Source organism: Daucus carota, chromosome 3 (genome assembly GCF_001625215.2).
Source record: "Daucus carota subsp. sativus chromosome 3, DH1 v3.0, whole genome shotgun sequence".
In the NCBI taxonomy this organism is placed as follows: domain Eukaryota; kingdom Viridiplantae; phylum Streptophyta; class Magnoliopsida; order Apiales; family Apiaceae; genus Daucus; species Daucus carota.
This window is the reverse complement of record NC_030383.2, coordinates 9,321,485-9,334,699: the sequence shown is the minus strand read 5'-3', so window position 1 is coordinate 9,334,699 and position 13,215 is coordinate 9,321,485. Positions and strand designations below refer to the sequence as shown.

At 34.0% G+C, this 13,215-nt stretch overlaps 1 protein-coding gene across 1 annotated transcript; it reads left to right on the top strand.

Annotated features, from left to right (window-relative positions):
- Nucleotides 1–864: 864 nt before the first annotated feature.
- Nucleotides 865–12,702, top strand: LOC108211079 (uncharacterized). Its single transcript, XM_017382573.2, has 9 exons — nt 865–1,004; nt 1,769–2,629; nt 2,714–2,869; nt 3,866–4,120; nt 4,409–4,546; nt 10,157–11,011; nt 11,096–11,251; nt 11,761–12,015; nt 12,454–12,702. Exons 2-9 carry the CDS (start codon nt 1,781–1,783, stop codon nt 12,592–12,594), a joined length of 2,805 nt encoding a protein of 934 aa, XP_017238062.2. The 5' UTR covers nt 865–1,004; nt 1,769–1,780; the 3' UTR covers nt 12,595–12,702.
- Nucleotides 12,703–13,215: the final 513 nt, after the last annotated feature.

Genomic DNA, 13,215 nt, shown 5'->3' with positions numbered 1-13,215 from the left:
TTAACATCTGCACGTTTTTTGGGTCGGTGAACATCTAGATGCCAAAATATCTATACTTATCTTGTGAAACAAAAAATGATAAGTTTTTGATGCAGGTTTCATATTTATTCTAAGAAGTCTACTGTGACGCTATTTTTTCCCGTGGTCACTCCCTCAGAATTGTATATTTTGGTGACAGGGCTGGGAACATATTTTTTATAATTTATCATTTTATCTTTTTTAACAAAAATTTGATATTTAAATATTTATCTAGAAAAGGAAATTTTAAGAATAAATTATCAGACTACATTTTATAAGAATATTAGTGCGTTCTGAACCGTGCGAAAAAATATATAAAAATGAGTGAGACGGAGGTAGTAGTAGATAAATACTAATTAAATATAATGACTCAATTCAATATAAAAAAAAGGTTAAAATATTTTTGTTAATTTAATATATCTGTGTAGATCCAATAAAAAATCTTCATAATATAAAATATACTTTCCAAATTTTCTCAAAAAAAATATATATAGTTTCCAATTTGAATTTAGCCCTATATATAAAAGATTTAAAATGATAGTCAAAGACATTATTTAAAAATTAAAAATAAGAGTGTGTTATCCGTAATATCATATTCCTTCCGTCCTCAATTATTTATACTCGAAACGGGATGTTGTTATATATATAGTTTGATAAATTATGTTATGTTATTATTTCATATAAGTCTTAAAATACATTCCAAGTAATATAAAATATTATAATTTTTTTATAGATTATTTTGTGGGGTCAGCTATGAAAAGTATTGCGCTGGAGTTTTGCCAAATGCGATGTTGTTTAAATAAAAGCTAAACGCTTGAAAAGCGTTTGTGGTCATAGATTCGATTACCCGATTTGTAATTTGCAAAAATGAATAGTAACGCGTGGCATTAATCTGTTCTCTCGTCCTAATCTAACTCATCATCAGTCCTAGGGTCTATATAAACTAAACCTCAGTGTTCGGTTTGTTCTACACGCATCTTCTTCGGGTATGTCTTTCTCTTGTATTGTCCTTTATGCTATGCTTTAGCTTTATGGTATGTTTAAGCACTTGATCATCATTGTTTAAGCACTTTCTGTAGATTGTCTGGTCAAGTGAAACTGGTCTGTTCAGTTTTTATACACAACTATTTTTTAATGTTTCTATAAATTTTATTAAAGATATAGATGTTAGATTAAGCCTTCTTCCTCAAACATCGAGACTTGTTTACGAGCTTAACATGATATCAGAGCTCGAGTTACTTGGAAGTGATAACATGATATGGGAGATGGAGTTTCTGAGTATTGTTCTGGTGTGGTCTTAATTTCTGTCTGGTGGTTGGTTGAACCTTGCACTGTACCACCAAGATCAATAAATTTATTAGGTGTTGATATTTCAAATCAAGTTGTCAGAATTTTACATAAAATTTCAGAATTAAAATTTTATATTAAAGTATGTAATATGATAAATGGTGGTAAGTTACACGCTCATCTTACCGGACAACTAATGAGGGGAGACTCAAACCGGGCTCTAATACGATGTTAACAAAACAATTCATCTCAGACCTTAAGGTGTTAGAGGAAGGCTTCAACAGAGTCGCATACTCTTCAACAAGTTCATGTATCTAAGTAATTGGTGATTGATAGTATCCTGCTAACTGACCAGGGTTTTTATTTTATCTTTGTAGACTGATGATCTTTTCCGTTTAAATACTAGAATTTGTTCTCTGTTTTTTTTTGTTAAGTTTATTTGTTTTGTATTTGCTTTCAACAGATAAACGAGAATATGTTACGGGGTTCTCAAAGTTGTGTTGTATTATTTGTAACTTTCTTGTTGGCCTTAAGTTCCCAAAGCTTAGAAGGTCGCGAAAATGGAGTGAAAACTAAAGTCTTTCTATCACCTAAGATTGTTCTAGGTCCCGGGTCAGTGGCTAACAAATGGTTTTACAATATTGACTTTCCAAGAGGTCATGTTGCAATCAAGAATTTTAATGCTGAAGTAGTTGATGAATCCGGCAACTCTGTTCCCCTTCATGAGACCTATCTTCACCACTGGGTTGCTGTTAGATACTATGAGCGTAAAGGAACTGACGTTTCCAAGCACAGCGAAAGTTCTGGTTTCTCCCAGTCAAATTATATAATTGCAAGAAATGCTGGAATTTGCAGTTATAATGGTCTACCACAATATTTTGGCCTTGGGTCTGAAACACGAAAAACAGCCACACATATCCCAGATCCTTATGCGATTGAGATTGGCAACCCTGCAGAAATTCCTGATGGCTATGAGGAAAAATGGTTGCTTAATGTTCATGCTATTGATACTCGGGGTGCAGCAGAGAGATTAGGATGTACTGAGTGCAGGTGCGATCTATACAATGTTACTTTAAATGAATATAACCAACCTTTGGAACCAGATTATATAGGAGGATTATATTGTTGCTATGATAAGACACAATGTCGGCTTAAACAAGGATTTGAGAGTCCTAGGAGAGACCTCTACATGAGGTACACTGTGTCGTGGGTTGATTGGGAAGACTCCATTCTACCTCTTAAGATTTATATATTTGATATTACTGATACGTGGAAAAAGCCTGAAGATTCAAAGATGGCCCCGAGCACAAACCATGATTGCCACGTGAGTAAACTTCAAACAACTTTTACATAGCTAATTTAAAGTATTGATCCTATGAGTGACCACCACTGTGTTATCTTGTTACAGGTTGAGTATACTGTTGAGGCTTGTGCCACAGATACGAATAAAGAGGCATGTGTTGATTCTAGACAGATAAGTGTGGTTATGCCAACTGGTGGTGATGTTATCTATGGTGTTGCACACCAGCATACTGGGGGCATTGGTTCCACTCTTTATGGAGAGGTATTGTCCTTATTTTAAACTAGATCTTCTATAATTTTCACTTTTAATATTGTCTACCAGGAATTGATAGTGCAACTAAAAGCAAATATTGGTGAACTATAGGCTTTTAAACTTTAATATGCTATGGCATTGGCCTACTTTCTATATATTATAAACTGTTGGTATGTAGATACTAAGCAAGATCTATGCTAAGTTTATTTCATTAGTCATGAAATTAATAATGCTCTGGACTATTGAACAATTTGTTCTAACTTTGCAGTATGGTTTTATTTAACATGGACTACTTTTATATCATTTTTAGTTCATCTACACAGGATTAATAATATATTGGGATAACATAGGATCAGTAGCCCCACCCCAAATGATTTAGTAAGTTATATATCAAAATTAATCCATGGGACTGTTTAAGTGATTAAGTACAATGAATTGAGTGCAAACTGTAAACAGTCTGGGGACAGTAATCCCATGAAACAAGCATTGTCCTGATACTTTAAGTCATGGAATATAACCGATTTCTTGAGGTACTGTATTTTTCGTGTAGTCAATCATTACATGATGATAATCAGGTGGTAATAGAACTCCTTTGCTTGATCCATGATTGTTATTTAAACTGATGATATAAGGTGCCAGCTGGCCAGGTGATTGTCCTTTGTACCAGCTTTTATACTTCATAGAAGCCTGAACGCCTTGACACTGAATTAGATTAAACAGTTCACATGTTATACTAAATTTACCTAATATAATGCTTGAAATTTGAAAAAGTGCTTATGACAGTGTATTCGTAGGTTGGAAGTTTGTTTATAGAATGCCTTATTCACATTCAACCAAGAACTTTATTGCAGTATATATGAGAGAGTAGTAACCTGTTCCGCATTTAAAAAATTTTGTGTGTGCAGATTTTAAATTAATATGCATTTGACCCAGATGTGGGATGAGCTGTATGTGCCTCTTTTTATTCATTTCTTAATATGATGTCTTCTATCTTGAATCATGTAGGATGGACGAGTAATATGCTCATCGATACCAACTTATGGAGAAGGAAAGGAAGCTGGTAATGAGGCTGGCTACATTGTAGGAATGTCCACCTGTTATCCGAAGCCAGGCTCAGTTAGGATTGCAGATGGGGAAACTCTATATTTGGTATCCAATTACAGCAGTTCCCAAAGACACACTGGAGTTATGGGGCTCTTTTACATTTTGGTTGCAGAGCCATTACCAAATACAAAGTCTTTCACGCAGGCTGCAATTGAGGTGAACTTATGTCCCGTCTCCATTTCACTATTACTATGAAGACTATGGGTTTGAAAATAAATCGGCTAATATTTACCTCTTACTTGAAAATATCAAAGAAAGTCTTTGAAACTATATGGACATACATAACCACCAGATTTATCGAGTTAGAAAATCTGTATGGAAAGTAATGTGGAAATAAGTGGCAGTAACATATATAAAACCAACTTTTTCAAAATGAGCAATATAAAAAATACTGTGTTGCTATGATTCGAATAGCGTTATACAATGGGTGTTTTGGTTCTGCAGATGCACGGGGAAACAGAAAAGAGCAGCTTGGTTCAGGTAGGGGTTCTGTTTGGAGTGGGAATAGCTATGGCCATTGTTTTCGTCGGTTACAGAAAACTCAGAAGCCCACGAGAAGATGGATATGCGCCAATAGTGATATGATCTTGTTTTTCTCTCCCATGTAAGGCTATGTAATGTAACAAAGATGCAACTAGTAAGGATCTCCTTGAAAACTGAATGCAATGTGGGTGCTGATCCAAATAGCTGGATTAAGTTACTTGTGCATGAAACTGAATGCAATGCAATGTTGATAATACTGGTATTTCTATTTCTGGTGAGTGTCGTGTACATTTCTTTCTTCCTCAATCCTCCATTGTTCAGGGAGACTGAGAGAAATAGAAGCTGGAAGCCTGGAACTTAGAACTATATATATGTTGGTGAAGCTTTATTATTATTCATTATTATCGGTGTGGTTGTAGATGCCAATAGTCTCCATTATAAATTATATGCGGTGTAAATTGGAGTTTTGGAATATCATTCTTTAGAATTGAATGATTGAAATTTCATTTTTGTATTTTGTATATTATTTTTTATTAACGTAGGAACCCGCAGCCGCTACCCTTCGGGTGCGCACTGGATAAACCCACGAGCTCACGCAACCTAACGGGTATACTTTTAAATTAATGATATTAACCTAGTATGGAAACTTTTAACTAAATAAAATTATAAAAAAAGAGAGAAAAAGGATAAACCAACCGGAACAATATATATTCGAACCAAAAATATTCATTAATTCAAGTTTTTTTAATCAATATTCATTTTAGCGAACATCATTAAAGATTTAACAATACTAGCCTTTAACCCGTGCGAAGCACGGCCGGGTATATAGTTCGTAATTTATTATTTAAAATTTAATTTGTAATATTATTTTATTAGTATTTTAGTATTAATGGATTGAATTTTAATTAAATTATATTATTCAATTGCCTATATTTTCTCCCGATTCAGTAATCTAATCAATCGAATTTCAACTTAATTTTGTTATTTTGGTTTTTTTGACAATAATAACTTTTAAGATTAGAGTTAGAAAATGTTATGTAATAGTTCGTGTTTATATTGAAATAGAACACGTTAAAGTTAAAAAAAGTTATATGAATGTTTTTGTTAAAAGAAGATATTCAAAATTGTATATTTATATCATTATTATAATTTTTTTAATGAAATATTATATGATAATGGATTTTTATGAGTGTTTTTAGTATTTGAAACTGTTTAACAATATAATACTAATAGACTCCACATTTGTAGACTTGTAGTACCAAAAGGAGAGTACCAAACCAAAAAATATAACTAAAACCTTGGACTACAAATTATACCTATGTTGGCTTATTATAGTATAGTATAGATATTCAATTCTGATTCTAAAGAATTAATAATAATTTATATATCTTGACAATTATATACAATATAGTGGATATTTAGTTCTTGATACCTAAAATGATAAATGAGTATCACATCTAAATTCTTTTGATAAAATAAACAAGCACTACGCAGAAAAACACAACATTTTTAATTTAAGATAATAAATGAGCATCCCAGTTGTATAGATAACCAAAATTCTGAAAAAAATACATATATTCATGTATTTTATTTCAAACTAGTGAATGAAGCCGCGCTTCGCGGCGGCGTTACTAATTTTTTTATAAATTTTAATACAAATTATTATTATAATTGCATAAAAATTATTTCGAGTCATCTTCACGTTAAACATATCACTAATAAAAAATATTATAATTAATATAAAAATTTGTTTAAGTTGCCTCTTGTCAAACACAATACTAATTTAAAAAAAATTGTATGAACCGTCCTTCTAGACAATATTAATCAATAATTATGATAAAATTAAACATAATAATATAGATAATAATTAGTTTGAGCCGCTCTCTTGTAAAACACAATACTAATAAAAAAACATTATAATATAAATATTAGTTTGAGTCGCTCTACCATCAACACACAATACTAATAAAAAATTGTTATAATTATGATAAAGTTAAAAATTATAATTGGATGAAAATTATTTTAAGCCGTGGTCTCGTTTTAATACAAAATATATTATAACTTAGATAAAAATTATTTAGCTGTTTTTCCGTCAAACATAACTCTAATAAAAAAATTTATTATTATTCAGATAAAGATTAATTTGGGCCGCCCTCCCCTCAAGCACAATACTAATCAAGAATCATTTATATTATGATTAAATTATAATTATAATTAGATAAATATATCTAATTTCATAGATTATAGTTATTATATTTTTCTTAAGATTCCTATTGCTTAACTGGTTAGAATTATCTCTCTTTTCTTTTAAGATTTCTACTTCTTAACTACTTGGAATTTTATAGATTTTAGCTATTAATATTTTTTTTTAAGATTCATATTTCTTAAATCTTTCTTTTAAGATGTCTATTTCTTAACTACTTAGAACTTCATAGATTTTCGCAATTACATTTCTGTTAAGATTCTATTTCTTAACTACTTGGAATTATATCTCTTTTATGATTATTATTTCTTAACTATTTTATCTATTTTCTCTTAAAAAATTAGAAAAATTAAAACTACACCAACAAATTGAATCAGATAAGAAATAAAAATCCAAACTTTATCATAAATCTCAAATCTCACGTCAAAGATCCAAAACGGACAATATCGTACTATTGTGGAGCTAGGGCTCGCTTAGCTGCCCCAACACTTTATACCCTGCATTCTCCTTTATATTTGATTTTGTTGCTTCTGTCTGATTAGTTAGTCTCGAGTCCTTTGCCTTGTGTTAGATGCAGGGTCATTAGCCACGGTTCATGTATATTTGCTTTGCTTGGTGCAATCCTTTGTTTCCGATTTGTTTAGTCAAATTTGGTTGATCTGAGTTATGAAGTGCTGCATCGTTGAGTACATATTGCTGCAAGTCGGAAATCTAATAAGAAAAGAATTGTATTACTTTTAGAATTTTTGAATCTGATTTTTTGAATTATAAATATATTTTTTATCCGAAATTTAAGAAAAATCAAAAGACTGAATCGAACAATCCTAGAGACGCCCGCATCCTCCTTTATATATATATATATATAGAGTATTACTCCAATAAAAACCTCCTTATCCTAAAAACTAAAAACCAAACTAAAATATCACTAAATCCTAAAGCAAATACCACTAAATTCTTAAACAACCCCATCTCCATCTTCATCTTCACCAACCCCACCTTCATCTTCACCAACCCCATCTCCACCGCCACCACCTCCGTCGTCGCCTCCTTCATAACCACTACCACCCCTATGCCGCCCGCCCCCTCCATAACCACCACCTCCATCTCCACCTCCACCTCCATTATTTCTCTAACAACACAACCTCCACTTCCATCTTCACCAGCCCCATCTTAATCGTTGTTTTAACCTCCTTCAGCCCCGTTCATACTTCTTTCTCCACCTCGACTCAACTTCAAACACGGAACCCCACCTATTTCCGGCAACGCTCCAACCCCCTACTTCAAGCCGCCCAAACCTCCGCTACAATCATCTTTCCTTCATCTCCACCTTCACCTCCACCATCTCCACCACTATCACCATCATCTGAATCGAAAACGTGAACAGATCTGGAGATTCTAAGCTGGAACATATCTGGAGATTAAGTTTTCACTAATTCGTGCAACACAGATCACTAAATCCTAAAGAGAATATCACTAAATTGTACTGAGAATATCACTAACTTGTATTGGTTTCTAGTTTTTATTTTAAAATTGGTTTCTATTTGATCATGAGCCTATATATATATATATATATATATATAGAGTTTTACTCCAATAGAAACCTTCTTATCCTAAAAACTAAAAACCAATCTGAAATATCACTAAATCCTAAAGCAGATACCACTAGATTCTTAAACAACCCTATCTCCACCTCCATCTTCACCAAAACCACCTCCATCTTCACCAACCCACCTCCACTACCACCACCTCCGTCGTCGCCTCCTTCATAACCACTACCACCTCTATGCCGCCCGCTCCCTCCATAACCACCACCTCCATCTCCACCTCCACCTCCACCTCCATTATTTCTCTAACAACACAACCTCCACACCTCCATCTTCACCATCCCCATCTTAATCGCTGCTTCAACCTCCTTCAACCATGTTCATATTTCTTTCTCCACTCGACTCAACTTCAAACGTGGAGCTGCCACTAATCCGGCAACGCTCCAACCCCCCACTTCAAGCCGCTCAAACCTCCGCTACAATCATCCTTCCTCCATCTTCACCTTCACCTCCACCATCTCCACCACTATCACCACCATCTGAATTGAAAACATGAACAGATCTGGAGATTTTAAGCTAGAACATATCTGGATATTAAATTTTCACTAATTCCTGCAACACATATCACTAAATCCTAAAGAGAATATCACTAAATTGTACTGAGAATATCACTAACTTGTATTGGTTTCTAGTTTTTATTTTAAAATTGGTTTCTATTTGATCATTAGCCTATATATATATATATATATTGATGTTTCAAAATATCAAGTATATTTAACCATCCCACAGCTAGAATTTTAAATTCAGCTTTAAAATCGGAATGAATTTGTGTGGAGCCAACTGCTCAGCGTGGGATATGAAAAATACCACCGTTTTGGAATTTTGCATTTTCGTATCACATATTCGATTCCCTCATAGTACTTTGTAAACCGAAGAGATACACTTGGCAATTATTTGTTCACTCGTCCTATTTTAGCTCATCATACTCATTGCGTGAGCATCTATATAAACTAAACTGAACCTCCTGTTTTGTGTCTATAATCTTCCTCCAGTTTGTTACTCACATCATCTTCGGTATGTCTCACTCTTGATTATGTATATATGGATGTGTTTTTGTTCCTCTTCAAAGTGAATTGTCGATTATTTTATGCTTTAATATGTTCTTCACATCGTCATCGTTTCTCCCTTCATAATTGTTAAGATATAATACTCGTCCGTTCTTAATATGATATCAGAGCTCGAGTTCACGAGCTCAAGTAGTGGTATCACATGTGTAAACTGAATGATATTATTCTCGTTCTTGCAATAGCATTCAGTGTCTTTATATAAGAAGCTTTATGAAAGATATATCTATACATGGATGGGAGAGATGGATGATCATTTATATTAAAATTGGTAAAGGTGAAGTGCTTAAAATGAATGATGGTTCATGTATCTATGTGGTTGGTTATTGATACACTTGGCAAATGGAACAAGAATTTTTTTTGGTAGACTTTATACAGATGATCTTCTTATTGACAAAAAATGTCCCGTATACCATAATTTTCACAAATAATGTCCAGAATACCAGTGTTACCGGAAAAGATCCGAAATATCTCTTATTAACGCCAAATAATCTAATGTTTTGATTTTTGGAAAAAAAACTCTACATTGTGTTGCGTCTGGGTCTGAAAAACCTTATAAAACGTAACATGTCTGGCGTTTGTGTGTAAAACACTACATGAAATAGCGTTTAGGGTACTAAAACGTTAGACCACCTAGCGTTAAGAAGTGAAAAATGGATGAACGCTGCACGACCTAGCGTTTGATATTTGAGGTCATCTTCTCCTATAGTGATATTTGGGGCCTTATCCCTGTAAAAAGTGATAGATTTGGGCATCACCCTTTTGTTGAGGCCGTAATGTAGAATTCATTCCTTAATTTATTTTGGTTTGTTTTGTCTTTGCTTTCAACAGATAAACAAGAGTAAATATGTTAGGGGGTGCTCAAAGTTGTTTAACATTGATTGTGACTTTCTTGTTGGCCTTATGTTTCAAAAGTTTGGAAGCTCGCGAAAATGGAGTGAGAACTAAAGTTTTCTTATCACCTAAGATTGTTCTAGGTGCAGGATCAGTGGCTAACAAATGGTTCTACGATATCGACTTCCCAAGAGGTCATGTTGCAATCAAGGATTTCAGTGCTGAAGTAGTTGATGACGCAGGGAACTCTGTTCCCCTTCACGAGACCTACCTTCACCACTGGGTTGCTGTGAGATACTATGAGCGTAAAGGAACTGACGTTTCCAAGCATAGTCAAAGTCCCGGTTTACACCAGGCAAATTTTTTAGTTGCAAGAAATGCTGGAATTTGCAATCATGGTCTTATACAGTATTTTGGCCTAGGATCTGAAACACGGAAAACAGCCACATATATCCCAGATCCTTATGGAATTGAAATTGGAAACCCCGCTGAAATTCCTGATGGCTATGAGGAGAAATGGTTGCTTAATGTTCATGCTATTGATACTCGGGGTGCAGCACAGAGATTAGGATGCACTGAGTGCAGGTGCGATCTATACAATGTTACTGTAGATGAATATAACCAGCCTCTGAAACCTGATTATATAGGTGGATTATATTGTTGCTACGATAAGACACAATGCCTGCTTAAACAAGGATTTGAGAGTCCTAGGAGAAACCTCTACATGAGGTACACCGTGAAGTGGGTTGATTGGAGAAACTCCATTTCACCTCTTAAGATTTATATATTTGATGTTACTGATACTTGGGAAAAGTCTGATAAATCGAAGAAGGCACTCAGCACAAACCATCATTGCCATGTGAGTAAGCTTTAAAAAACTTTCACATAGCTAATTTAAAGTATTGATCCTATGAGTGACTACCACTGTGTTATCTTGTTACAGATTGAGTATACTGTCGAGGCTTGTGCCACAGATATGAATAAAGAGGCCTGCGTTGATTATAGACGGATAAGCGTGGTTATGCCAACTGGTGGTGATGTCATCTATGGCGTTGCACACCAGCATACTGGGGGAATCGGTTCCGCTCTTTATGGAGAGGTATTATCCGTATCCATATTTTAAATATGTTCTTCTATAATTTTTACTCATGTATTGTCTACCAGGAATGATAGTGCAACTCAAAAAAGTAAATTTTCTGAACTTGTAGACTTTTAAACTCTTTTTATGCTATGGTATTCAGCTACTTCTGTATTTTTTTCTAAACTGTTGCTATGTAAATACTAAACAACATCTATGCTAAGTTTCTCTAATGAGTCAAGAAATTAATAGTCCCTGGACTATTGAACAGTTTGTTCTAACTCTTCAGAAACTATGGTCTATAGTTGTAGAGGTGCATTGTTTTATAGAATGCCGTACTCCACTTGCTTGCATTTAATCAAAAACTTTATCGCAGTATATATGAGAGAGTAGTAACTTGTTATGCATTGATGGATTTTGTGTGCTCTGCAGATTTTAAGTTAACATGCATTCGACCCTGATGTAGGATTGAGCTGTGTACCTTCCTTATTCATTTCTTAGTATGATGTCTTCTATCTTGAATCATGTAGGATGGACGAGTGATCTGTTCATCGACACCAACTTATGGAGAAGGAAAGGAAGCTGGTAATGAGGCTGGCTACATTGTGGGAATGTCCACCTGTTATCCGAAGCCAGGCTCAGTTAGGATTGCAGATGGGGAAACTCTATATTTGGTATCCAATTACAGCAGTGCCCAAAGACACACTGGAGTTATGGGGCTCTTCTACATTTTGGTTGCAGAACCATTACCAAATACAAAGTCTTCCATGCAGGCTGCAGTTGAGGTGAATTTATGTACCGATTCCATTTTCACTATTACAATAAAGAGTATGCATTTAAAAAAGATTTGGCTAATATGTACCTCTTAGCTAATATATGGATAAAAATTTTGAAACTACGTGGACACATATAACTAGCGGATATATATGGATATATTGAGTTAGGATGGATAATCTCTAAAAAAGGTAAAGTGAAAATAAGCAGTAGTAACATATATAAAACCAAATTCTTTCAGAATGAGCAACATAAAAAATACAGTACTGTGTTACTACATTTTACTGGCTGTTCATGTCAAACAAGTCTATTACTAGTTAAAATTATAAGAAATTATAAGACTTCAACTAGTGAACAAGTGATGGTTAAACGTTTAAAAAGCCAAAGAGGAGGCTAGGAGATGTAATGCCTTGGATCAAATACATATAACAGGTATTTTGTTTCTGCAGATCCACGGAGAAACAGAAAAGAGCACGTTTGTTTGGGTAGGAGTTCTCTTTGGTGTGGGAATAGCTATGGCCATTGTTTTTGTCGGTTATAGAAAACTCAGAAGCCCAAGAGAAGATGAATATGCACCAATAGTCATATGATCTTGTATTTATCTACCATGTAAGGCTATGTAATGTACCAAAGATGCAATTAGTAAGTGAGGATCGTTATGAACTGAATGCAATGAGGGTGCATGGATCCAGAGATTTGGTTCAGTTACATGCACATGAAACTTGCTTCTTTTAGTCTTCGTGTAATACGTTGATGTTATACCCTGGTTTTCTATAGTTGGCGGTTGTCATGTTTTTCTTCACTCCACTGTATATCCAGGATTTGAAAAATATATGTGATCTGCTTGCAGATGTGTAGGTAAAAAAGAAAAATGAAATCCGTCAGAAGATGAATAAATAGTTGTGTTATTAGTTGCTGATTGTGAAAGAATAGCATAGAAGATACTTAAAACCTTCAATATTTTTCAAACTTAGAGTTGAACTATGAAAATAGCTTATACAACTGCAATATTTTGAGAAATAAATACATTAATACATATAAACATCTTTAGGTGCCACTTTAGCAGATTCAGTAAAATAATCGAGAAGCCTTTGATCTACAAAGAAACAAAAAAAGTGATGGATCAAAGGATATGGAGAGATACATGCTCTCTAGGTTCCTAAAGTATGCTGAGAACTCAATTCTTCGGCTGCTAATTCTTTAAGAAACTC

Excerpts from the sequence above, each read along its gene's own strand:
- LOC108211079 (XM_017382573.2), top strand. The coding sequence starts at position 1,781 with ATGTTACGGGGTTCTCAAAGTTGTGTTGTATTATTTGTAACTTTCTTG. Across the intron at positions 2,630-2,713 it reads GCACAAACCATGATTGCCAC|GTTGAGTATACTGTTGAGGC; the intron begins GTGAGTAAACTT and ends ATCTTGTTACAG. Across the intron at positions 2,870-3,865 it reads GTTCCACTCTTTATGGAGAG|GATGGACGAGTAATATGCTC; the intron begins GTATTGTCCTTA and ends TGAATCATGTAG.